At 57.3% G+C, this 25,837-nt stretch overlaps 2 protein-coding genes across 6 annotated transcripts in view; one reads left to right on the forward strand and one right to left on the reverse strand.

Annotated features, from left to right (window-relative positions):
- B3GNTL1 (UDP-GlcNAc:betaGal beta-1,3-N-acetylglucosaminyltransferase like 1) overlaps nucleotides 1-17,651 on the forward strand; it is a 97,496-nt gene extending 79,845 nt beyond the window's left edge. For both annotated transcript variants that reach the window (XR_009400378.1, XM_059379947.1), the window contains one exon: nucleotides 15,507-17,651. The gene's annotated coding sequence lies outside the window, so the exon portion shown is untranslated. The remainder of the gene's footprint in view (nucleotides 1-15,506) is intronic.
- The window catches only part of TBCD (tubulin folding cofactor D), a 163,667-nt gene that overhangs the window by 23,069 nt on the left and 114,761 nt on the right, over nucleotides 1-25,837 (reverse strand). For 3 of the 4 annotated variants that reach the window (XM_059379943.1, XM_059379942.1, XM_059379945.1), the window contains exons 19-28: nucleotides 22,093-22,166; nucleotides 20,637-20,754; nucleotides 18,893-18,953; nucleotides 17,663-17,685; nucleotides 14,281-14,312; nucleotides 5,725-5,787; nucleotides 4,850-4,926; nucleotides 3,138-3,219; nucleotides 1,230-1,348; nucleotides 562-653 (exon numbers count right to left, since the gene is read on the reverse strand). In XM_059379943.1, the coding sequence (XP_059235926.1) occupies nucleotides 562-653; nucleotides 1,230-1,348; nucleotides 3,138-3,219; nucleotides 4,850-4,926; nucleotides 5,725-5,787; nucleotides 14,281-14,312; nucleotides 17,663-17,685; nucleotides 18,893-18,953; nucleotides 20,637-20,754; nucleotides 22,093-22,166 (741 nt within the window). The remainder of the gene's footprint in view (nucleotides 1-561; nucleotides 654-1,229; nucleotides 1,349-3,137; nucleotides 3,220-4,849; nucleotides 4,927-5,724; nucleotides 5,788-14,280; nucleotides 14,313-17,662; nucleotides 17,686-18,892; nucleotides 18,954-20,636; nucleotides 20,755-22,092; nucleotides 22,167-25,837) is intronic. The other variant, XM_059379944.1, reaches the window with a different exon arrangement.

Raw genomic sequence — 25,837 nt, forward strand, 5'->3', positions numbered from 1 at the left:
TCAGAGACCGACTCGGAATCCCAGAGTTCCTTCCACACGGACACACGCCGAATGATGCTTTCCCCCAAAACCACATTTCCTAGGGTCTGCAGCTCAAAACGTGCGCAAGAGGCCACCTGTGCTGGCCCTTCCCACCCTCCATGCTGGCAGAAAGCGGTGGTACCCCACAGAGCAGAAGGGGGCATGGGTGGTGACAGAGAAAGGAAAGTGTGTCCTGGCACACGCCGTGTGCGGCCTACACCCCGGGCCACTCCACACGGCACTTCCAGACGAGCGAAGGTTCAGGCCCTAGTTCTCGAGGCGGGCTGCTGCCCCTAAAGCACAGAGGTCTGACATTCACTATAGTGACAATGAAGAAAGGGTCAGTGAGCCTCTGAGTTGGAAATATTCTTTGACAACCCTCTGAAAAGAGAAGACACGAGAAGATAAAAAGTTAGACTTGCTTCGAAGTCGATTCCTCAGGTGAGACGGGGCTCTGGCCCACACCGACAGGGACCACCCTCAGTGCTTGGTCGCTGGCCCCTGGGAGAGGAAGGGCTGGGGAAAAGCCCGGACACCCACCTTGAGATCGCCTTCAAAGCATCCCGCCTGGACTCGGCAAAGCTCACGTCCTCAGGGCAAATGGCCGTCACGGCTCCCAGGCCCGCCAGCACCTGAAAGGCGGTAACACGTCGTCAACAGAACACGCGCCTGGTGGGCCCCACGCTCTGCCGCAGGTGGGAGGACATGTGGCTGCTGCCCCCAGGTCATCCCCACGGGGCATCCCCAGTGCCAGCTGCCCCCTTTCTGTCCTGTGGCGCCGAGCTGGGAATTATGACCCATCACCAGCCGACCCCTGGTGTCTCGATCCGCTAGTCCTCCCAGGGCCATTCGGTCCTGAGAGTCGCTCCCACGTTCCAAACGGATAAGCTGCAGAGCTGAGTTCTAGGCCATGCGTCCAGTGCCTCTGACCCCAGAATGTCCCAGGCAGGAGGAAGGGGACACAGCACGGCTGCACGAAGGTATTTCCACAGATGCAGTGACGCCTTCCCTCTGTCACACTAGCACTCAGTCCCTCCAAGTCCCTCCTGTCCACCAGGCGCCCTCAGGAGCACCCCGTTTCCTTCCTCACGGCCGCACGCCCAAACAGGCGTGGATTCGTGGTCGGACCCCTCCCGAGGCCTCCCCCACCGGCTCCCATGCAACGCGCAGACCCAACAGGCCGCTTCCCCGGGGTGCGGGCGCATCACCTGCTGCAGCCGGCCTCTCAGGAGGAAGTGCGGGAGGGCGCCCAGGGCCAGCGAGAAGCCGCAGCGAGCCATCTCCTCCGGGCTCCGCAGGTCGGCGAGGTACTGCCGGATCAGCTCCTCTGAAAGGACACGACAGAAGGGCCGCTGCCTCCTTCCCGCACGACGCACACTCCTTGTGCCACCTCAGACCCGCGTGAGCAGCGGTGAGAGAAACGGGGAAGCACGCCAGCGTCCGAAGCAGGTGCACCTTCCAAGGGGCTCCGACCAAAATGGATTCACAGTGTTTACTACAGGGTCTTGAAGTTTTCACAGACAACCCGAACACGCGACACCTCACTCTTAGGAGAATGAACGCTGGAGGGTGCAGGATGCCTGCTCGTGTCCGTGTCCCCAGCACCACGCGCGGGGGACGTGCTGCCCCCCGCCCCGGGACGTGCGACCAGGCGCGTGGACAGACACACTCCCCGAGATGGGAAGGCCACCGTCGGGGTGAAACAGGGACAGGAACAGAGCGTGCAGGGCCGACTCACGGGCAGTCAGGGTGGGAAGGGCAGGGGCTACCGGGCTGTCCTAGACCAGCGCTGCTCGGGAGGGGCCGGGAGGGGCCAGGAGGGGCCAGGAGGCTGCACCCCAACCCGTCTGCCCACCGTGACCGGCTCTCGTCCTCACCACTTGGACGTCAACACAGCACAACCGGGGAGTCACGTGCACAGAAACCTCAAGGGCCTACGTCAGGACAGCGAAGGAGCGCCCGTGCACGCCCCGGCGCGGCCACCTCTGCCGGCTGGGGTCTCCACGCCCTGGAGGGGACACACCACTTGCTCTTCCAGTGGGCACAGTGATGCCACCTTCTCTTCTGAGGCAGAAAGTGAAGTGTGACCTCACCGTCCCAATTTTCATAAGCAGACTAAATACAAAATGATGTCACTACCTCTTTATGGAACACTGCCTATGGCCAAGGGAAAATGTCATAAATTTGGAAAGTCTGTCAGAAGATCACATCACAGAATATTTTCTTATTTTTGAAAAAAATCACAGAAAGTAGATCTAGACTACTGCACACACGATTTTTACCATTGAAAATGAGTTCCAAGTGCTCCCTATGCTTCTGAAGTGACTGTCGGGCACAAGACCACCGCGGGACCCCCAGGTGGGCGGACATGAAGCTTCTCGGCAAAGACCCACCACGGGTCGGAGAAACCACCACAAGAGGGTTCTGGAAAACCTAACTGAGGCGACGCTGGGCAGCGAGGCTTCTGTGAACCAGAAAGGTCAACGTGCACGCACACGCCAAGGACCCGCTCCAGGAAACTGTGGCTCTGCACCTATGAGAACCCGAAAACCACATCTGCCCTAAAGAAGTCACCGATGCCATCGGAGACAGGGAAGCAGGACGTGCCCGGACACAGAGGCAGACCCTCTGAGCCGATGGGACCCCGGAAGCGAGGACCGGAAGGAAGAGGAAGGAGCCAAGGAACAAACACCAAGGGAAACACGGGACAAACAAACAGGAACCAGGAAGCTCCCTCGGAGGCCAGATAAGGCAGGCGCTCCGTCCGTGCACAGCGGGAACCCCCAAAGCGGTGAGCGGGCAAAGCGGACTTGAAACGTCACTCAGGCAAGCGCCACTGACAGAAGCACAGGCTCTGCCTGGCGGGCATCGTGCCTGTTCTCGCCCGTGCGGGGCAATGAGCACCGGTCTGGAGTGGAAGAGGGACGGACGCCTCCAGCAGCTACACAAACCTGGCATCCGAGAGCAGCAGGCCCGTGTCCCCCACCCCCCCTTGGCCCGGCGCCCATCTAGGGCCCCTGCCTCCCACGCCCTGTCCACCTGCAGCAGGAGGCAGCGCTCTAAAACCCAGACTCCGTGCGCCCGCGTCCTGCCGGAGGCCCCCGCGGCCCACTCACCCTGCCTGGCGGGGTCCGCCTCCCCGGTCTCCAGGGCGTAGTACTCGTTGCAGAGAGCAGCCAGGGCCAAGACAGCCGCTTCCTGAAACAAAGTGGGACGTGAATGTGCCGGGCGGCCTCCCGGGCGCCCCCGCCGTGGGGCCGTTCTCTGTCAGGCCAGTGGTTAAGCTCGAAACAAACCGAAACGGACTCACGTCCCCCTTTCCAGCATGTCTGACCACCGTCAGACACAGTAACGACTTCCATATTCCCTGCAACTAATAATCTATGCGGAAAATGTGATTTCTTCCCTTCAATGTAAACATCTTCTTTATAACTCTATAAAACAGTTGGTAATAAAATGGGGCATTTTTTTTCTTTCCCAGCAGAATCCGTGACGGGCAAAGTGTGTGTCGTACACACAGAAGTAGCATACAGGCCTCATTTAGAGGGCAGGTGCGGGGCCGGGGCCAGGGGGAGGAGAGTGGGAGCTGACGTGGCAGCAGCCGTGGGCCCCCGGGACCCCCCCACCTCCCCAGAACACATCCACTGCCGAGGAGGACCAGCGCTCAAGGTAGGTCTCTCAGGATCAGACAGACAGCAGGGGCTATGCTGGATTCCCACGTTCCGTCCCCTGCTTCCCCAGAGCAGGCTGCTGAGCCCAGCCCCGGAGAGAGGGGTCAGAGACTGCACAGGGAGAGAGGGCCACTGGCTCAGGGACAGGGCACACAACGCAGCGTCACAATGAGGTGTCACCTGCGCGGACTACCACAACCCCTGCCGCTGGGAGTCAGTTTGGGGACCGTTCCTGCCAGAGAGCCTGGAGGCCTCACAACGAAGCGCTCCGATTCCGTCAGTGGAGCTGTACTTGGGCTCTATGGAATGATTAGGTTCCTTTAAAACAAGAAAAACAGCATACGCAGGAGGCTGGGCAATTAATCATTTGGGAAATCAACACGGACTCCCATTTCTCCACCCTCAATACCAAAGCCCGTCCACCTCTGCGTGAGGACCGCCGTCACGGCTCTGCCAGGCCAAAATCACCCGTCCCAGGACAGGACAACAGCCCATCGGCCACCGGACGCACACACTCTGTTCTCGCTTACGACAGCCCGCGCTCTCAGGCAAGGACCCTGGACCGCAGTTCCCACCGGCACCCAAGGGTCACGGCAGTCTCCGACCCCACCTTCTGCCGCGCAGCAGGACACAGAACCCCCCACCCAAGTAAAGAGTCACTAGGGACACATAGGAGAGATGTTCAGAAGCTGACTCTAATTAAACCAGAAACTGTCATATAAAACCGAAATAATATTCTGGTCATCACTGGCTGCATCAATTTCCTGATTATAAATTACACAGATAACACCATCCGATTTCCCAGCAGAATTACGGCATTTATCAGGGATCACGTTCCTGTATAAAACGGACTCACAACACACACATTCTTTGAAACAAACACAAAGAAAAAAATGGCTGTCGCCTCTCTTTAGATTTTTTCTATCTGTGCACTTCAGAGAGCGCGCGTGAGCACGTCCATGAGCAGGGGAAGGGGCGAGAGAGAGGGAACAATGGAGAGTCTTGAGCAGACCCTGCAGAGTGTGGAGCCCAACAAAGGGCTTGAGCCTGCAGCCCCGAGATCACAACCCAAGCTGAAACCAAGGGCGGGACACTCAACCCACGGAGCCACCAGGTGCCCCGAGTGTCTGTTCCACACAGAAACCTCGCGGCCGTACCTTGATCTGTTGTCTAGAATGACTTGAAATCAGATGGAGACTCCTCAGCGTGTCATTGATCAGCCACTGCCACCCGTCTGTCGAGGGAACAAGAGACATTGGCTTCCCCGCGGAGAACAAGGGGATGAACCCAAACCTGGATCGTCGGCCTCGTCCAGTGGGTAAGCTCCAGGACGCGTGTGGGCACGGGCGAAGGCAAACGCTGCCCCGGGCACACCACGCCAAGCCCTCCACGTGGGGGGAGAGAGCCCGCTCTTGGCCGCTGGTGTTTCCAGGAGAGCTTTGCTCCTCTGACGCTGCAAGCTCCCGGGGGCACTGGCAGAAGCCCCTCTCCCTCAGACAGCGCCCGGCCCCACCAGTACACCCTCAGCATTTAACTCAATTAGATCCCACATGACCAAAGAATGCACAATTTTTCCAATTCTTTGGGTTGTTTTTTTTTGGGGAGGGTCTCCTGGTCCCAGAACTCCTCGGGCCACAAAAACACAGAATAAAGTGTGCCAGGGGACAGCGTCCTGCCTCCCTGTGGCCACGGCCGTACAAGGTGGCAGGCTTCGGCTACTGCCCCACAGGAGTGGGTCCTCAACCATCCCAGCTGCACCCCGAGTCCTGCAGGCCTACACCATGCGTCTGTCGGGCGAGGGGTGGCCAACACTGGCCGGCACAGAGGTCAGCGGCCGCCAGAGCTCTGAGGAAGGAGCCCGACCTCTCGGGACACACAGGAAAGACTCCTTCTGAGGCGGGGCGTGGCAGGGAGGCTCGTTATTTACAACGGGCTGTCTGTCCCAGCCAGTTCATTTTCACTTTCTAATTTGAAGAAGTTCTGGGAGGAAATGCCACAATGTGCGTCTACAATGAAGAAGAAAAGCGCTTACCTATTACGGCGTCACCTCTAAAAGGCATCTTGGAAAGGGACAAGTTTTCTATTAAAACGCACACTAGGAAGAAAAAGGACAAATGCAGTGTCAAGTCTCCAGAAACGCCCATGGCAGCACCTGCCCTGCCTTTGCTGGGAGCTGGGCTGCTGGCACCAGACCCCTCCCCCCCACATCGGATGCATCCGTGCTGCTGTCTGGCCAGTCTGGCAGCAGCCCCGGCCCCTCCTTGGCCTCAGAGAACCTGCTCCAGATCCGGCCCAGGCAGAGGCAGCCCCAGGGACACATGCAGCCACAGAGCTCATGGCTGCAGATGTGATCCCAACACGAGTCCCCAGGGACGAGTCCTGATTCAGACGTGCATGTGCTCATGGGACCAGCACCACCTGCTCATGACCCTGAGCTGTGGCACCTGCCTGAGATGAGAACCACTGAGAAGCTGCTAGCACAGGAGGAAAGGGCGTCTCCAAAGGCGGCAGAAGCCGTCCTGGCACAGGTGCACGCTCACAGTCCGCCCAGGTCAGGACAGATGAGCGCCCAGGAGTCTGCTCAGGGGCAAAACGAAGACCAGTCAAGAGCACTGAGCTGCACACTCTCCCCGGAGAAAGCAAGGCTGTTACCCTTGACAGGACGGTTCCTGGACAAGCTATGGTGTTAAAATTCTGGGCAAATTCCTGTCCTCTGAATGATGTGTCAGTTTTTTAACTAAAGAAAGGATTACCACACCCATGGGCAGAAGTTGGTCCAATATAGTCAGGAGGTTAAAAACACCACCCACAGCACAGAAACCCACCAAAGTGCATGGTGGAACCCACAAGCTCTGAGCACCCACTGGCGGCCCTCCTGCAGGCTGCCCTCCCCTGCCGCACTGCCTGCCGACCCGGACGGCCCCACCGCTCCGGCAAGCTGCCCTGCGTCCCAGCAGGCTCCATGCCTCCAACACAGCCACTCCAGAGCCCTCTCCCCGATCACCCACTCACGAGAGGGAGGCCCTGTACCCACCACATCCGTCACACTGAACTGGATACAGTACGGTTTTTTCTTGATGGCATAAATAATTTGTATTTGCTGAAAAAACTGCAACATTACAGAAAAACATCAGAGAAAAAAAACGCCACCGGCATTTTGGTGACGACCCCTGGGCACCTGGCACGACCACACCCACCCTCGTGCTTCTACAGAAGCAGGAAAGAACAGTGCTGCTTCCCCACGGACACCCCCTTTCCAGGGTCTCTACACCCCCACCTTTTTGTCCCTCCATCAGGCCTCACCTGGACAGCAAGACGAGCAGGGCAAGTGCCTCCAGACCCTGTGCTGACAACAGCTCTCCCTGAAGTTCACAGTGTGCTGGGGCGCTTGCGGCCACCACGCAGGGACCCACGAGCCAGACAGCCATGCCCTGAAGTGCCACCAGCCAGCACGGAGTGAAAGCGCCACCGCGCAGCCCGCGTGCGCCCGGGGTGCTGCCGACCAGAGATGAACTGGTCCCCCTCCACGCAGCTTCTGACTCCCAGTACCCAGGCCCAGGCATGAGGTCCCGCCTAGTAGTGGGAGACCCTCCGGCCACCATCCTGCTCTTCCAACAACAGAACCGACACCTGGCAACCTCATGCCATGGGTGCAGAACAACTAGTCCAGGAAGGCCCCTGACGGGCGAGTGTCCCCCACTCTGCTCTCGGTCACTGCACCGGCAGCGGCCACACGTGCCTGCAGACGCTGGCAGCCTGTGTGCCCTCACACGGCTCTGCAGGTCGAGCCTCAGCAGTGATGCCCAGAGCAGCCGGCGCACTGGAGAGCCTGGGGCGGGCACGCCCCAGGGCCGGAGCCGGGGCCGGAGCCGCCAAGCTCTGCTTGCTGGGGGAGGCTGGACACTGGTCCGCACTAGCCTCCGGGGCACAGGCTCTCCAGTTCTGCGCTCACGTGCAATCTCCCTGCATCTGCTCTGGCCGTTTTTAGGGCTCTGCACACCCCATAAACAGTCACCCTTCCCTTCACGGCAGCACAAGGGTTTCCTCTCACTCCGTGTTACACCTGCTGGCTTACACACTCAGTTTTTGGTACGTGTGTGGACACACTACTTTCCGCAGCTCCTTCCCGTTCTGCTGGGAGGCCGTGCGCCAGAAGCCAAGAACAGAGCAATCGGCACTGCAGCCCTCCCCAGCAGGGGCTGTCGGAGCAGGAGCTCAAGAGGCGCCGTCCGTCTGCTTCGCGACGCAGGGAAGACAGACACGTGGCCGACGAGACTCGCTGGAACGGGGCACAGCTGACGCCGGCTCCACGAGCTTTTTCTGCGCTTTTGTGAAGATTTGAAATTTTCCGCATTAAGATTTTTAGGGACCAACGCTTTCCTGAATGTCTCCTAAAATTTCTTTGAAGCTTTTTATTTTTTTTATTTATTTATTTTTTCTTTGAAGCTTTTTAAATTGTATTTTTTGTATTGGGGGTTTTCATCAGAAATTTAGTTCTGGATCTGTAGGAGGCGGGGTTGTGATTTTCCCTTTCCCTTCGTGACGTCGTCGCTCCTCCACAAGCCACCTTCCACACCAGCACAGGAAGTGCTCTGTCTTGTCACATATCAGATCTCATGCGTGTCATCACATCGGCACCCGCTTCTGACCCTGTCTTCTGCTCTACCAGCCTGTTTGCCTGCTCCGAAGAAAATGCCACTCTGCTCTGAATGGTTTTAGAATGTTTCAAGGACTGGAAAATCCAAGTCCTCGAGATTTTATTTATTTTTTTAAAGATTTTATTTATCTGAGCGAGAGAGAGAGAGAAAGCAGGAGCAGGGGAAGGACAGAGGGAGAAACAGGCTCGCTCCAGCACCCCTCCTGAGCAGGGAACCCCCCGCCCCATGGGGCTCGATCCCAAGACCCTCAGATCATGACCCAAGCCAAAGGCAGACTCTTTACTGACTGAGCCATCTGGGTGCCCCCAACCCCTCAATATTTTTAAAAAATATTTTTCTTGCAGATTTGTCCTGCACGTGAACTTTAAATGTATTCTATCAAGTTAAAAAAAAAAAGCGCGGGGGGAGTGCCTGGCTGGCTCAATGGGAAGTGTGTGACTCTCGATCTCAGGGCTGTGAGTTCAAGCCCTATGTTGGGTGTAAAGATTATTTAAAAATAAAATCTTTTAGAAACAAACAAACAAAAAACATACGGCTCTATAACTCCTTGATTGTGAGTCAACAATCATTTCAAAATAAAAAGTCAAAAAAAAGTTACAGACTAGGTCATTCAGATCAACCCACCAGCCAAGACAACATTTTTAAAAAGCTGGACCAAAGGTCACTGTGTGCTTCCATCACACAGCTTGGAAGCTGCCAAGGAAACAGAGAGCCCCAGGCCAAGACAGCGGCCACAGCTCCGAGATGAGCCACTTCCACCAAGCAGCTGGGGTGACTCCAGAGAAGGCACACACGGGAAAACCCAGGAAGATGGCCAGGGTGCGCAGGAGCCCTTACAGGCCCCTGGGACAGAGCGCCTGACAGAAGCCAGGAAACCCTCACACAGGCTTTGAATCCGAAGGACCACATCCTACACAAACCTAGACACAGGCCCACTGGCTCCAGCCGGCACAGAACCGCTCACGCCCTGACAGGGATGGACGTGCCCCAGTCCATTCACAGCCCCTGCCTCCAGCCAGAAGCCCACGGAAAGACTCTCTGGGGGAACGAACAGTCCTGAGCCTCCAAGTCCTTCTCCAAGTCTTCACACACAGTGTCCTACACAACCACAATCACATTAGCATTATTAGACAGATCTTAAATGCTCGTTTTGTTCAAAAAGGTAAAGGAAATCATTAAAAACTTTAACAGTAATACAGAAACTATTAAAAAGTAAACAGATTCTGAAACAGAATCACGAGAATTAGAGGGCACACGGTGGCTCAGTCCGTTGAGCGTCCAACTCTCAGCTCAGCTCAGGCTTGATCTCAGGGTCGTGAGCTCAAGCCCCATGTGGGTGTGGAGCCTACTTCAACACACACACACACACACACACACACACACACACGAACCAGGAATTCAATGGACAGATTTAATAACAAGTGAGAGCCAGCGGAAGAGAGAGCCCGTGCCGTGGACTGTGGGGCACAAACCCCACAGGGAAACGGACAGGCAAGGGGAGGAGGCAGGACCGACGTGAAGGCTGTTGATGCAGGTCTGCCTTGCCGAGCCTGGTGCGCCGGACGGTGTGGGAGAAAGAAGAGCAGGAGAGCGTAACTTGGGGAAACAACGGATGAGTTCTGCCACAAGTGACCCAGACGGCCGGCCGGCACACAGGGCACAGAGCCCTGGCACTCCCGTGTGCTGTGTGAGCCGCAAAAAACAGACACAAAGGAGCCAGAGAAGATTCACAGACTGTCTCCATCAGAGCAGCGAGGAACAGGAAAAGAACAGCGACAAAACAGGAAAGAAACGGAGAAAACAATACAGTTGTCTTTAAAGTATAAATCAATCAATGTGGAACTTGAGTTCCACACCCAGCAATATACCCTTTAGGAATGAAGATGAAAAAGACATTTCGGACAAATGAGAGGGCTTACAGCCAGCAGACACACGCCACGGAAAACACGAGAACAGGGAACACAAAGGAAAGGGCCTCCGATGCTCAGAAATGCAGAGGAGTAACGAGACCTCTTCCAAGGCAGGCATGTGGGCACACTTCCGTGAATCTTCACGACATAAAACAGGAATGTCTTGTGTGACTTAAAACATGTATGACGCTGGAAGACAGGACAAGAGCTAACGTGTCAGGACGGTCTTGTCTGGGTCCTCGTGTCCCACACTACGAGCCAAACTAGTAATATGTGCTCAAGAAAATGCTCCGGCTTCCTTCCTCCGGGGACTAAGTGACAATCCTTACACGCCCCGGAGGACCTCGCCTTCCTCCTCCCCGTACCGACCTGGCAACAGTTCCCACCGACCCAAAAGCAGTACCCCACCCAAGAGCAGCGGCACCCCCAGGATGCGCCCCCCACGGTGACCCCCTTCCAGGCAGCCCCTAGAACAGAGCAGCATGGGAAAGTGGGAGGGGCAGATGGAGGGCACTCCCCACCACAGACCCCAAGCCACAGCAACCTTCGGGGCTATGAACACAGCACAGCAGCAGTCAGGGCTTTTTTCCTTTCCTCTTTGCACAAAACAAAGCATTTCTCTATGTCGTCCTCACTCTGGCACAGCTAAGTGGTGGGTGCGGCGGGTGAACGAGGAGGGAGGAAGGCCGTGTCTCAAGCCTCGCCAAATGCCACCAGAAAGCAGCTGAGAACAGGCGGTGACTCCCTGCTCCCCCAGGGATCACGGCTGGGCGGGCCTAGGGGACAGGCAGGCACCGCGCGCTGTCCTGGGCGGGGGCAGGGACCGGCAGGGGCAGCCCACGTGGTGCAGACTCCGGAGTGCACCTTGCCAGCACGTGAGGAAGGGCCTGGCGGTCCCCGTGTTGCTTCTGCCGGCCATCTCCGGTCTTGAGAAGCCGCTTCCCTGGAGCTGCTGAGAGCGAGCCAGCACGGTGGGCGACACAGGCCCAACACCGCCTAGGGGTGCTGAAGCCGCTGGGCGGCCGGGCCGGGGAGCCGCGCCCACACCGCAGCAGGCGCAGCGCACACAGCCCACCACTCCACGAGGCCCACCCTGCTCCTTGATGGGACCCCAGTGTGCCGACAGTGGTGCAGGAACCCCTGCAGCCGACAGGGACTGCGCCTCCAGCGGCCCGGCCCGAGGAGCAGTGCAGCCTGGCTCTGGCGGCCCCCTGGAGAGCCTGCGCCGGGCCCACGAGAGCCCCACTGGGAGATGCAGAAAGGGGCTGTGGATTGCGGGCCGCAGGCAGCGTGCAGGGCAGCCTCGACAGCTCTGCACCCGAGGGCGTCAAACAAGTGCCCGTCCAAGGGCCACATGCTGATCTTGGCCCCTCAGTGGCTACAGCGGTCAGCTCACAGAAATCAGCTCTCCATCTGGAGTTTATTCTCCGTCGAGCCCACGGGAGCACGGGAGCTCACAGGGAGAGAAGCTGCCACGGGCCAACCAGGACGCCCAGGCAGGAATCCGGGAAGTGGACTCGGGCCCTGCCTGCGGGCCGAGGGCCGCGGGACACGGGCCTTCTCCCTGCCCTCCCCCATTGGGAAGCGACGCTCACTCAGTGCCTCAGGCACTTGGCCACCAGCAGCCCATCTGTATGGCCGATGAGGCCCTTCGCGGCAGGTGGGTCAGGGAGGACACAGCCCTCCAGGTCCTCGCGACAGGCCGCCTTCGTTAGGAACGGATGTGGAACTCACGTCAGGCTCTCCTCCGGGCACCGTGTGGAACGGTCCATGGCATGTCAGGGCCTCCTTCCTTGCACTTGTAAAGAGAAACGCCGAAAAGGAAACAACCTCCTCGGAAGAAGCCTTGTAGACCTGCGCCTGTAACAAACCGCTGGGCATCTGAGGGCCCCCCGCCTCGCGAGGAGAGGGGCGCGCCTTTCACAACAGACTCAGACTTGCAAGGAGCTCTGTTCAGCTCTCCCGCTGCCCCTGCCTGTCCGAGGCCCGCCCTCCGCACCCCAGCGTCCACTCCGCCTTCACGGCTCCTCTGCCACGTCTCCTCAGCAAGTGGCTCCCCCCCCACCCCGTCTTTCTCACGGGCCGGCACCAACGTGGCGTGCGGCGGCGGCACACCCTGTCTCCTCGCTGTGTCGCTGCTCCTCCCCTGCGGGCGCGGCTGTGCGCCTGCTGCCCCTCGGGCCACACGTGCCCTACTGAGGTCGCCAGTGCCCCTGAGCACAGCCAAGCTGCAGAGGTGACAAGGGCACAGACTCGCGTGTAGATGACGTCGCTTTTCAGAGCCCCAGGGGGCGCCTGGGGGGCTCAGTGGGTTAAGCCTCTGCCTTCGGCTCAGGTCATGATCTCAGGGTCCTGGGATCGAGCCCCACATCGGGCTCTCTGCTCAGCGGGGAGCCTGCTTCCTCCTCTCTCTCTCTCTCTCTCTCTGCCTGCCTCTCTGCCTGCTTGTGATCTTTCTCTCTCTGTCAAATAAATAAATAAAATCTTCAAACAGAGTCCCAGGAGCCCATGACTTCTTCCTGCTCACAGGTCAGACAAGTGCTGTCCTGTGTGGTCTGACTCAGGGATGCAGGGCAATCCTGGGGGCAGAGCTCCCGACCCCGTCACCACACCAGAACACTTCAAGACCTCTGCTGTGACCAGCTATGGCCCCAAGGTCCTGCCCACATGCCCTCACTGTGCCCCCGGCTCCTCAGGGCCTACTTTGCCTGTCCTACCTACCCAGGCCCTACCCACACACCTCCTGCTCACTGACCAAGGGACCACCTCGTCCTGACCCAAGGGACCACCTTGTCCTCAAGGAGCCCAGCACACGTCAGCCTGGTGGCTGCTTGGGATCCCTGGCGTCCTCCCACTGGCCAGGACTGTCCCCTTCTCTGGGGACACTGCGCTCACCACACTGCTGCTCCTGGGGCAGAGGGACACAAGCCCGTCCCGCACAAAGTCCCCACTGCCAGCTGGGGCTGCGCATGGAGGTTGGAGCAGCACAGAGCCACGCACAGCTCGGCAGGTCAGAGGCCTGCAGCCCGGCTCTGAGGTTGGAGCACAGGGAGGGAGCTCAGCGAGACCTTCTCTGTGGCCACGCGAGATCTGCCTGTGATCACTGCTCCTTAGAACCATGAACCCCAAACGAGGACTGAAGTGGAAGTCGGAAAACTGCAGCTCTTTGTAAAGAAAGGATCTGGGGCAAATGAGAGCACAGCACACTGCAACCTCCTTCCTCCGCGAGGCATAGAAGCCCCTCAGGGGTGCGGAGGGGAAAGGGACAGTGTGGGGCCAGCCACAAGGGAGGGAGGGCACACAAGGGACAGTGAGAACCAGTGCAGTGGGTTGTTCCAGAAGCCAGGGGAAGACAGGACAAGAGCTAGCACACATGCCGGAGGGTCCGGGCCGGAGGTCAGTGCACGGCGCACTCAGGGAGCCTGGGAGGGTCACAGGACCGGTGGGGCCGCCCCTCTCCCACCAGCCCAGCCCCGGGCACGTGCCCACCAGGGGCCTGCCCTCCGAGCCTTCAGGCCCTCCCTGACCTCTCCGCTCCCTGGTGAGGGGCTCCCCTGCATCCAGGCCCGCCCGCCTGCGCATAGCCAGGCCCTGACAAGTGGAGGTGCGCTGGGCTCTCCCGTGGGCTTAGCTGGGACGGTGCCAGGAAAGCTCACACACCGGCACCGTCTGAACTCCCTGTGAACACCCAAATATAATCTGAAAAACGACCTTCCGCTGTACACATGCTGCGCAGAAGACGGAAAGACAGATCACCCCGCCGTTCACCGACCCCAGCCCAGCCGCTGACCCAGTGGCTACCAAAATACATCGAAACACAAGGGAGCCCAATGATCCTGCAGCGAACAGGCCGGCGTGGAGGTCGCGGTGGGCGGGCGGTCGCGGGAGCTACAGTGTGCGACCACCCGCGCTGCCAGGGAAACTCCGACCCAGAGGACCACAAAGACCAGGCAGCCCCGGAGAGGGCGAGGCGAACACCCCCAGGACTTTGTCACGTGCGAGCCCACAGCTCAGACCTACCTGCGTGTCTCATGAGTTCTCCTCCTAGACCCCTGAAAATTAATGAAAACATTCAGAGTTAGAACCTGTTTCCTGGACACCACAACATCAAATCCCCTCACTGAGTGACAGAGGGAGAGAATGCTGCCCACCCACACGTCTCACTGCCAACAACACGGCCTTTATGTGAGTCAACAGAAAATGTGCTGCGACCATCCTCCGGATGAGGTCATTCTGACTCCCAGGCTCACTGGCCACGATCATCCTTAGTGTCATTTACCGCACTGCACAGTCATGCAGCACAGCTTCCAAATACTGCTCAGTCTCACTCTTGGGACACCAAGGGACAAGTCACCACCATCAGACGAGGAAACAATCCCTAATGCCCATTAGAGAAGAGACAGGACTCTCTGCCTTCTGCCTTAAGCAATTCAGAAACTGGGTGAGATCCGGGAAAAGAAGGTTCCTGATGTGGAAAACAGTCTGCTGCGGGGAGAGTGTAGGCAAGCCATGGGCACTCCCAGGCTCGGGGTGGGGAACCAAGCCCGGGGTCACCTGCCCGCTGAGTCCAGGAGAAATTCAAACCAAATTTACAAACAGAACAGATGGGGGCGCCTGGGTGGCTCAGTCATTAAGCGGCTGCCTTCGGCTCAGGTCATGATCCTAAGGTCCTGGGATCGAGTCCCCACATCGGGCTCCTTGCTCAGCGGGGAGTCTGCCTCCCCCTCTCTCCCTCCGGCTTCTGTTCCCTCTCTTGCTATGTCTCTCTCTGTCAAATAAATAAATAAAATCTTTACTTTTTTTTTACGATCTTATTTACTTACCTGACAGAAAGCCACGGCAAGAACAGAAACACAAGCAGGGGGAGGGGGAGAGGGAGGCAGGCTCCCCGCTGAGCAGGGAGCCGATGCGGGGCTCGATCCTGGGGCCCTGGGATCGTGACCTGAGCCGAAGGCAGCCGCTTAATGAGTGAGCCACCCAGGTGCCCAATAAATAAAATATTAAAAAAAAGAAACCCAGCACAGATGTTTTTAGAATTGGTAACCTGCTCGGGAGCACCACCACAAGCCATCGGCGATCAGACAAAGCTGGCGCACTAGGGCATCCCCTTGTCCAGCGGTGCCTGCCTCAGGCTCCCTGTCTGCTGGACCACAGTTTATCAGTCCAGGGGAGCAAGCATTTCACCGGGAAGAAATGAGCATGTTCCCTACTCGAGAGTGACTTGCTCCTCTTCTTTGTCAGAACAGGTGGGAAGCCGGCCTGGACAGCGTCTGGAAGAGCAGAGAGCCCAGCGGCAGCTCCCCAGGGGCGGACCGCTCCCGGCCAGCCATCAGGGGAAGGTATGAAGCCGGAGCAGCCGCGCCCACGCCAGGAGGCGCAGCCACGCCTCCCTCCTTCCCTGGGCTCAAGCCACACTGAGCAGCTGCGGTCTGTCAAGGTGCGCGCGGGCCTCCACCAGCTGCTTCTGGTGAAACGTCCATTAACCCATGTGGGGAAGAAAGCAGGACCCGTGAGCCAGTAAGGAGGTGGGCATGGTCTGCAGGGCAACTTGAATACGCCGCCCCAAGCAGAGAGGAAGGACAGGCAACTGGAACCACACTACGGAGGCTTCCCAAGACCTCAGACTCATCGGTGCACCAAGCACGGGGCCCGCGGAGCCGCAGGAGGTCCTGACACGGGCCCAGCCACGTCCCACGGGTGCTCACAGGATGCAGACGAGCCCCACTCAAACTTACATACTTGCTCAAGCACAGGCTATCTGTGGTGGGGAGGAATCTGTCACTGGGAAGAGAGGCTGTGTATCTGGGCAACTGAGCCACAGACAAAGCTGTCCAGAAAAGGGAATTCTGGAGCAAGACAGGGTTCCAGAAGACCAACTTTAACTTAGAACAGCTGCCAAATCAGCAGAGGACAATGCCAGCTAGACCCTGGCCAGGGGCTCAGACCAGAACCACTGCCTCTCGGCCCCCCTCCCAGGGCTTCTCATGCCGAGACTTCTTTCAGATCTACTCAGGTGACCCGAGTAGGTCTGAGACCCTGGCCAGGGTCAAAGCATGCTGTGCACTTTCAGGGAGAGATGAACAGATGGACACATGGACACATCAAGAACAACAGAGAACAGGCCATGTTCACTACCCTGTATAGTTATATTAAAAAGCCACTACGAGGGGTGCATGGGTGGCTCAGTGGGTTAAAGCCTCTGCCTTCGGCTTGGGTCATGGTCTCAGGGTCCTGGGATCGAGTCCCACATTGGGCTCTCCGCTCAGCGGGGAGCTTGCTTCCCCCCTCCCTGTCTGCCTCTCTGCCAACTTGTGGTATCTGTCTGTCAAATAAATAAACAAAATGTTAAAAAAAAAAAAAAAAGGCACTGCAAGAAATGAAAAGGCGAGTCCCAGCCTCAGAGACAATTCTGGGTGGTCCCATCTCACATCTAGAATACGTGGAATGCTGACAGCTCGGTGAGCAGACAGACCATGACTTTTTTAATAAGCAAAAGATGCGAACCATCACCTCACAGAAGAAGACAGAAGATGAGACGCCCAGTCACACAGGAGAAGACACCAGTCAGCCGCTGGCAGGGGGCCGCGACTCGGGGCTGTGCCGGGCGGCCCCTGCACACCCACCCACGGGGACAGCTCCCAGCCCACCACACGTGGTGAGGACAGGGAACACTCCCTGACACGGCTGCTGGACGCAGACAGCACAGCCCTCCGGACAAGTCTGTTGGGGCCTTAAAAATGCCGCCCCCCCAGGATTAACCCAACAAAAGCGGAAACACAAATCCGCACCAAGACTTGGCCACCAACGTTCACAGCACCCATATCCCGGGTCGCCAGAAGCTGGATAACCCAACCCCCCGGACCTGGTGGGCAGATGAACGCGCCAAGCACGGCGACACAGAGGCAACACCGCGGTGCGCACCACACACAGGCAAACCCTGAAACCTCACGCTACGTGCGAGCGGCCCGACCTCAAGGACGTCCCAGTGCGACTCCAGCTGCACGAGACCCACAAGAGGCAGCACCACAGACAAAATGCTCAGATGGGGCCGCAGGGCTGGGGACACCGCGGGGGCGGGAGGAAAGCGTCAGGGTGACACAAGCTGCTTGGCGGGGCACTGCAGCCACACAGGCATCTGCCACAACCGGCGCCCATCAGACCACACACGTCCACGTCTACCACAGGACACGGAAACCACAACAGAGCTTAAAAATACCAACGGGGCTAGTTCAACCTTCACATCTTCTGAGTGTGAAGCCCCTTCAGATAAAGTAGCACAGGCCAGGTAAATTTACCCGTGGGGTGACGGGACAGGAGCCCTAACAGGCCAGCCCCACCTTCATTGACAGAGAACTCTCCTTCATGACACAAAACACAAGAATGTGGGGTTTGTGAAGCTTACCTATATAACTGACGATCGTAGAGCTAAAACGAAAAGTAAGAGTTATTTAAGTTCGCTGATTTTTTTGAATGAGACAGTAGGTGTAGACAGTCACTGAGCGAGGGCAGGGGTGAGGAGGACACAGCAGGACCAAGTGCTTCTCGGGCTGGGTTCCTCAGAGAGCTGACGGCGGGGCCCCTCCACTCCCGGCAAGCTCCTTGTGACGGCTTCCCAGTGTCCCCACTTGGAAGAGGAAACCAAGGCACAGAGAGGGGAGCCAGGAGCAAACTGTATCCTGATTCCAGGATCCCCAGACAGCCTCTGGGGCAGCCGGGACCACCAGCATCCGTCTCCCCAAGATGGGATGGAGCCTGGGCCACACCTTCGTGTCCCCCAGAAACTCAAGGGGACAGGCTCAGCTGCCTCCTGCCCTCCACAGAGGACCCCCAGCCCGGGGGACGCCCCACCCGGCGGCCGCACCCTCACACTCCACCCTCGGGAGCCCTACCGTGTGGGTTTGCCAAAATCATGAAGTCAGTAGCACACGCAGAATGACAATCTAGTATCAAAATGTGCATTATACACACAGAGACAAATCTTCAAGAACACAGAATTCTATTTGGAACAACAGACATTCAGCCCATCTAAGTCGTCTTGAGTGACTCTGAGGGCACCTGGTAACATCGGGCCTGTAGTTCACACTTCACCTCTTCTGAATCGCAGAGCTTTGGAAAAATCTCAAAAACCCACACGAATGGACCCACATCCCCCCGCAACCCTGAGATGTGCCAGCACAGATGCTGGGCGCACGTCCAGACTGCAGTCCCACTGTGGAGGCACAAGTGGGAGCTAAAGCCATCACACTATTCTACGGGCCACCTCCACGATAACTGGCCATGCCCATGACAGAGGTGTGGGACATGCCGGAGTCGCTGGGCTCCGAGGGGACCAGTGTGGCCAGGCAGCTCAGAAAGATGAGCACGAGGGAGGGGCGGCCTTGTCAGCTGCACTGCCCCGAGCAGCGCCGGCTCCAAAAGGCCCCCCCGATCCCAGACGAGCTTCCAGTGAGGCCAAAGAAGAAGCCTGCTTCTGAGCAACGGACCCCAGGACTGCTCTGAGTGGGACCTGTCCCCGTCACTCCCTGGGGCTCCCATCAGGGCTACAGAGGGGAGAGGGCTTGTAAGGGCAGGGGACAGTCCCAGGCACCAGGGGACCTGCAGAAAGGGGCACTCCAGCAGGCTGCGCACAAACCTGCTGGTGAATCTGCTTCAGGCCCTGCACGGCAGCTGCATCCAGGTAGCTGGAGACGGGCCTGCAGGGGTTCAAACACAACAGCTGAGACCCTGAGGACAACAAGCACCAGAGGAGCCTCGGGCTCCCAAAGGTCTGCATTTGGTCCAGGTGCCCAGCCAGCTCCCCCGAACACCTGCAGAGCGTAACCCCCTAGAGCAGCGTCTCCTCAGAGAGGCCGGTGTATGGGCCTTCCCGTAAAGCCATGGCCCGTGCAGCAATGACGGACACAGCCCTGGGATGGGGACAAAAGGAGACCCTGCTGTAGAGCCGAGACCCGCAGGGCCACACAGCAGCCCACATGACTGTCCGATGCTGAGCTGAGGCCCTCGTGACCAGAAAAAAGCTCACACAGCGGCCTCACTGCCACCCTGGAAGGCACAGGTGGCCCTCAGCTTGCGTCCAGGAACCTGGATCTCAGGAGGCCTCCCGTCCTTCCCTGTGGAAGGGGATTCTCTGTGCCTAGACGGTTGGCACAAACCAGGTGGCTTATGCTGAAACCTGCTTCCTTCTGGGAGTCTGGGGTGTGGGTCCACACCAGACAGAGGCTGCCCACATCCCAGTCCCCGGAAAAAGCCCCGGAGCTGGTGTCTCTGACCTGCCCTTGTGGCAGCTTCCCCAGGCTGTGAGGCCCTGGTGTGTTTTTTTGCCACTGCGCTGGGCAGGGCTCTGCCTCTCGCCTGGGCTCCGCCTGACCACAGAGAACGCTGCCATCCACACCAAGTCCTCGGCCTGGCCCACAGGTGCCATTTCATCCCCATGTGGATGTGCCTAGGCTGTGGGGCACAAAGGGGTGAACCCAACCAAAGCTCCGGGGCTTGTCGCCAGCACCCTGCCTCACTTGGCCCCCAGGGAATCATCCAGAGTGATGTGATGGGACTAAAACACAGCACTCCTCAAACTATAATCCAGAGCACAGGTGGGGGACACATGGTGTTGTTGTGAGCTCTTGCTTTTGTGGAAAAGCTGGCTCGAGAGAGAAGTAGAAACCCAATGGTAGCCCTACAAACTTATAAAACACAGCATGTCTGGGGCCACTGCAATGGCCCAACAGCACGTGCTCCCCCATTGTTTGTTAGAACTCTGCCAGCCAGGGGTGCCCGGGTGGCTCAGTCAGTAAAGCCTCTGCCTTCAGCTCAGGTCATGATCTCAGGGTCCTGGGATCAAGCCCCACATCGGGCTCTCTGCTCGGCGGAGAGCCTGCTTCCTCTCTCTCTCTCTCTGCCTGCCTCTCTGCCTACTTGTGATCTCTGTCTGTCCAATAAATAAATAAAATCTTCTAAAAAAGAAAGAAAGAACTCCACCAGCCAGAAAAGTTCTCAGTGGAAATGTTACTACTTCTATGTTCTGGTATTCTAAATTATGGAAAGTCCTAATGAGCAAAGAATACCGATTATACGGCCCACTCACTACCCTCTCTGAAAACGTATCTTGCTTTTATGACCTAACTCGATACCCAGAAAGACAAAGAGATGTAAGGAAATAGTGACTTGACACATAAGGCCATCAGTGGCCTCCACTGGAGAGGTGGCAGTCCCTCAGTGGGCACGGCTCGTGGGAGGAGAGAGACACTAAAAGCTCCATCAGCTAAAACATGGGAATCTGATGACCCGGCAGTACGGTCACAGGTAAACAGACATAAAGGTGGATGGGGTTCCCAGCTCACGACCACGGTGGTTCCATGGGACCGCGGCGTTTCTCTTACCTGCCCTCTTGAACCGCGAGTCGGTACAGGCCACGGGCAACCTCCGCGCAGGCCAGCACGGCTCCATGCCGCGTGTGCAAGTCCAGACTCTGCGTCATGGACAGCAGGCGTGGAAGCACTGCAAAGGACAAGGGCCAGACTACACGTCAACAGGTGCACAGAGGATCCGTGTCAGACTCACAGACTCAGGATCCGGAGGGGAGACACACCCAGGGAAAGTGACCTCTGCAAGGGCCACGCGCACAACAGCCAGGACTGAACCCGAGTCAACACGCCAAACCCTCCCTGGCACCCAGAGAAGAGAGCAGAATGGGCCAGGGGAGGGGGCGCCAGGGGAAGCTTCCCAATTCCCAGGTCCCCAAGACACAGGGCAGCGACAGAGTGGAGAGAGAGAACCAGTCTCTGCTGTAGCTAAATGGCCAGCAGCTGCTCTGCCTTGGGTACCGAGCAGGACGGAGGCAGAATGGCAGGCCCCTACGGCAGTGCGGCATGTGCAGCCTGGGAGCCTGATGTCCCTCCCCGCTGCCCCCGCCCACAAAACCCTTACGTGCTGGTAGGGTACCCACAAGAAGCCACGTCCACACCACCTGTGCCCCACCAACCTGGAAGACCGTGTCCCTCTGAGCCTCCACCTCCACGAACACCCAGAGGCACTGCTGCGGGGGCTGCAGAAGCAGCCAGCGTCCAAGCCAGCGGCACTCAAACACGGCAGCCGGCCATGGCCAGTGCTCAAGAACTGGGGCCGCCCCTCGCCCTCTTAACGCTCTCCAACCGGGAAGAAAGGACGAGCGCCCCTTCATTCAGGCCATGAAGATGACCCACCACAGTTAAGTGTGAGAACCCTGCCACCCCATTTCAGGATCAGACCATGAAGCTGAAGGCCTTTAGAAAATAATGGCCCAGATGTGTGAGGGGCACCCAGAAGTGAAATCAGTAACCCCTAATGAACACAGCGTGACCACCAGTGACCCTAGTAACAGTGAGAATAAGCATGATTTAAAGCAATCTGAACACGGTTTCCTCCGTTGAAATGAGATGCTTATTTATTCTGGATTGTGGGCTCTTTCCTTAATGCTAACAGGTGTGATCACTCTGGACCTGGCGGATCTCCTTTCCTGCAGAGCCGGCAAACAGCCCGGGGGGCCAGTCCCACAGCTGGGGCTGCCAGGAAGCAGCTACCTGTCCAGTGTATACACTGGAATCACTTCACCACCACCATCAACAAAAGCTGCTTCCGAAATGCACGAGACGCGTAGCAGAAGCCATCAGCTCCCAGGGCCCACAGGCCACCACACTCATGAGATCTGGTTCTGTTCTGTCCCTGACCAAGCACAGACCAGTCCTTCATTCAAATACTTCTCAGCGAGACAGAAACACGTCACTCTCGCCGTCCGGACCGGACCCCAGCACAGGAGTGCGTCCCCACCCCCGCCATGCGCACAGCCGGCGCGCCTACCATGAGTGGCGCTGTACTCAGGAGCTCGCTGGGCCAGGTTGTGCAGAGCCTTCGCAGACAGCTCTCTGATGACCCTGGAGGGAAAGACGGAGACGATGGTCAGTTCCTGCTGTAAGGGCCTGCTTCGCCAGAGCGAGCCATTCTGCTGTTTATGCAGCAAACTTGGATGGACCCTGCCCCCGCCGAGGAACTTCTGTAGAAACAAGTCTGGGAAACCAGTAAAATGTGACTGACCAGCCCCTGAAAACAGAGCCCAGATAGCAGGACGTGTCAGGTCAGAGGGAGATGACAGAGCCCAGAATACAAGGCTGAGTCAAGCCAGGTGGAGACATCCCATCAGGAAAGCACCTCCCTAACCACCCAAGAATGTGGGCCCTGCTTTTTGGGCGCCAATTCTGACCAGAGTGATAGGAGAGTTCAAATAACTACTATAAGGTGAACTGTAATTCAATCGGCCACCTGTGTGTGGCCAGGCTCGACCACATGGCCTCTGCTCTATGGTCTGTGAGGCTGGGAGGGGTCGCCTCTTTGCAAGAGCCCTGGCCGGTCAGTTTGATTCTCGATGCTTGGTGCGAAATAAAGCTTTGCTCAACCTTCGCGTTGTATCAGTCTCGCTCCTTTGACCATGGACCCAACACTTCGCTCTGATGACTCGCGCTTTATCGCACCCGTGAAGAGAGCACAGACAGAACACAGGAGTGTCAACCACCCACTAGCTCAAAACCACCAACAAAAACAAACACCGATGAATGAACAAATAAGCCCTGTGATCGTAACAAACAAGGAGAAGCAAACTCACCAAACGGAGGGCCTGAGCCTGGCCTGCACGGCGCGCTGCCGCCATCTCCAGGCTCTCCAACCTCCCACACCCCAAGGGTCCAGGATACAGGAGTACTGGGCACAGCCACAGGAAACCCACACTGGGAGGACCAGGGGCGCTGCACAGGAGCCTTGTCGCGTGGCTCAAGCTAGCAGACGGGAGGCACACATCACTTCTAACCAAAACATAGCAGACGTGCTCAGCCCATCCAACGACAGAAAAAGCCCCCAGGGCTGGTGAGTGGGACCTCGAGGGCCTCCTGAGCTCACTGGGGCCAGATGGCCTCTGACCAAACCGTGACCCATGCTACCCCCCGGGCTCTAGACGCCAGGAGGACACAGAGGAGGAAAGCAGTCATCTCTGGGACGACAAGGCTTTGGGTGACAACAGGACAACACGGAAACAGGACAAAACACTGAGATGGAAACAAACATGCAAAAGAGGACTTTCGTGTTTTGAAGAATTTTTTTCTTTAAACAACTTTTTTTTTAAGATTTTATTTATTTATTTGACAGAGATCACAAGTGGGCAGAGAGGCAGGCAGAGAGAGAGGAGGAAGCAGGCTTTCCGTGGAGCAGAGAGCCCGATGCAGGGCTCGATCCCAGGACCCTGAGATCATGACCCGAGCCAAAGGCAGAGGCTTTAACCCACTGAGCCACCCAGGCGCCCCCGTGTTTTGAAGATTAAACATCTGATATCCATCAGCACGGAGTGAACACAGAAACATGAAAACAGGAAGCCCCCCGGACCCAGGCAGGACCACGTCCCACCTCTCCTGGGCCCCCAGGTCCAGCTTAGGGTGTCCACTTCTAACAGCGAACCGTGAGTTCTTGGAGGCAGGGATGTCCTGGGCACCAAGAGACTCAACGCCCCACACCCACGACCACCAGGCCCAACACCAACCACTCAGTAATGAACACCAGCCCCGCAGCCCCCAGAAATATTTGGTCAACGTTCAGGAAGCGGTTTCTGAAGAATGAGTGACTAATGGGTCTCAGAGCAGAGAACCAACTGTTTCAGCAAGGGAAAGCCCCAGGGAGGCCACGAGGGCGGCCACTCCAACGGGTACAGTTACATGTGTCCTGCCCAGTTAGTGCCATGTCAAGCACAACCACCTTTCCCTACTTAAAACCACCGTATTTACAGCCTAAACAGAAGGAAGACCTAAAACTACAAAACTCCAAAGAAAAGAGTGGAAGAGCTTCTGACTTTAGATCTAATGATGGCTTCTGGGATTTGACACTAAAAGCACAAGCAACAAAATAAAAATTGGGGGTGGGGGGGCGCCTGGGTGGCTCAGTGGGTCAAGCCTCTGCCTTCGGCTCAGGTCATGATCTCAGGGTCCTGGGATCGAGCCCTGCATCGGGCTCTCTGCTCAGTGGGGAGCCTGCTTTCCCCTCCCCCACTGCCTGGTTCTCTGCCTACTCGTGATCTCTCTTTCTCTCTGTCAAATAAATAAATAAAATCTCTTTAAAAAAAAAAAAAAAAAAACACTTCTTCAAAAGTAAAAATGGGTAGGGGCGCCTGGGTGGCTCAGTGGATTAAGCCGCTGCCTTCGGCTCAGGCGATGATCTCAGGGTCCTGGGATCGAGCCCCGCATCGGGCTCTCTGCTCAGCAGGGAGCCTGCTTCCCCCTCTGTCTCTGCCTGCCTCTCTACCTACTTGTGATCTCTCTCTCTGTCAAGTAAAATAAACAAAAGTAAAAATGGGCAAACATAATAGATCAATTTGTAACTTCAGTTTATCAAAGGACATCATCAGGAGCATACGGCTGCCTGCAGCGTGGGAGAAAACGCCTGCAAACCACGTATCTGGAAACTGAGCAGTGCTGGACACGTGACCCCCACGACTCAGCAACGAAAACAAGCACTGCATTAAAAAACAGGCAAAGGACTTGAAACGTTTCTCCCAAGACGATACACAAATAGCCAACTGACCCCCGAGAAGGTGCTCGCTGCCAACAGTCACCAGGGAAATGCACATCAGAGCCACGAGCCGCCGCCTCATGTCCGCTGAGATTCCCACGTCGGGGACACTGAAACCGTGAGCGGGGCGGGTTGGGGGTGCGAATATAAGACGACAGAGCCATCGGGAAAACCAGGATGGTTCTCGGGGCTCCTCGGACGCTAACAATAGGGTTACCGCATGACCCGGTAATTCCACTCCTGGGCATTTACCCGCAGGAGCTGGAAATGGAGTCTTGAGGCGAGATCTGCACACCTACACCCACAGCAGCCGTCTGCGCAACAGCCAAGAGGTGGAAGCGGCCCCGGGTCTGCCAACAGATGACGGGCAAAGAAAGGGCAGTCAGTGCACACCGCGGAGTGTCACTCGACTCTCACACGGAAGGGAATCCCGTCAGGGCTACACCACGGACGCGCGGTAAGGAGGTGATGCTCGGTGCGGTCAGCCGCTCAAAGAAGGACAAACGCTGTACAGTCCACTCACATCGGGACCCTGGAGGAATCGCATTCTTGGGGATGGAAGGTAGGACGATGGGGGTGGGGAGGACGAGTCCCTGCTCAACAGGGACAGACTTTCAGTTTTTCAACATGAGGAAGTTCTGGGATGAATGGCCGTGACATGTGCAAAACAAGGGATGTGTGTAACACTCCGAACCACACACAGAAAGTGCTTCAGATGGCACATATTACATCTTTCTCCCATAATCAAAAAACTTTTTAAGTTATGTTTATCTTCATCTATAAATTATTTTGGGTGTCAGAAAACTTTCAAAAAGAAACCCAAGAGAACAGACCAATAGCTCTTAAAGGTGATACTATTTAAGGTAAAACAGAATCCCTATATGAGTCGAGGCACACGACACAACAGGGTCCTGAAGCATTCTGCACAGGGCTCCCCCATTCTCCGTAAGCCAGCCATGCACTAACCAGAGAACAGGGAAGTCCCTACTTGTGCACGTCT

Source organism: Mustela nigripes, chromosome 16, assembly GCF_022355385.1.
Source record: "Mustela nigripes isolate SB6536 chromosome 16, MUSNIG.SB6536, whole genome shotgun sequence".
Lineage (NCBI taxonomy): Eukaryota > Metazoa > Chordata > Mammalia > Carnivora > Mustelidae > Mustela > Mustela nigripes.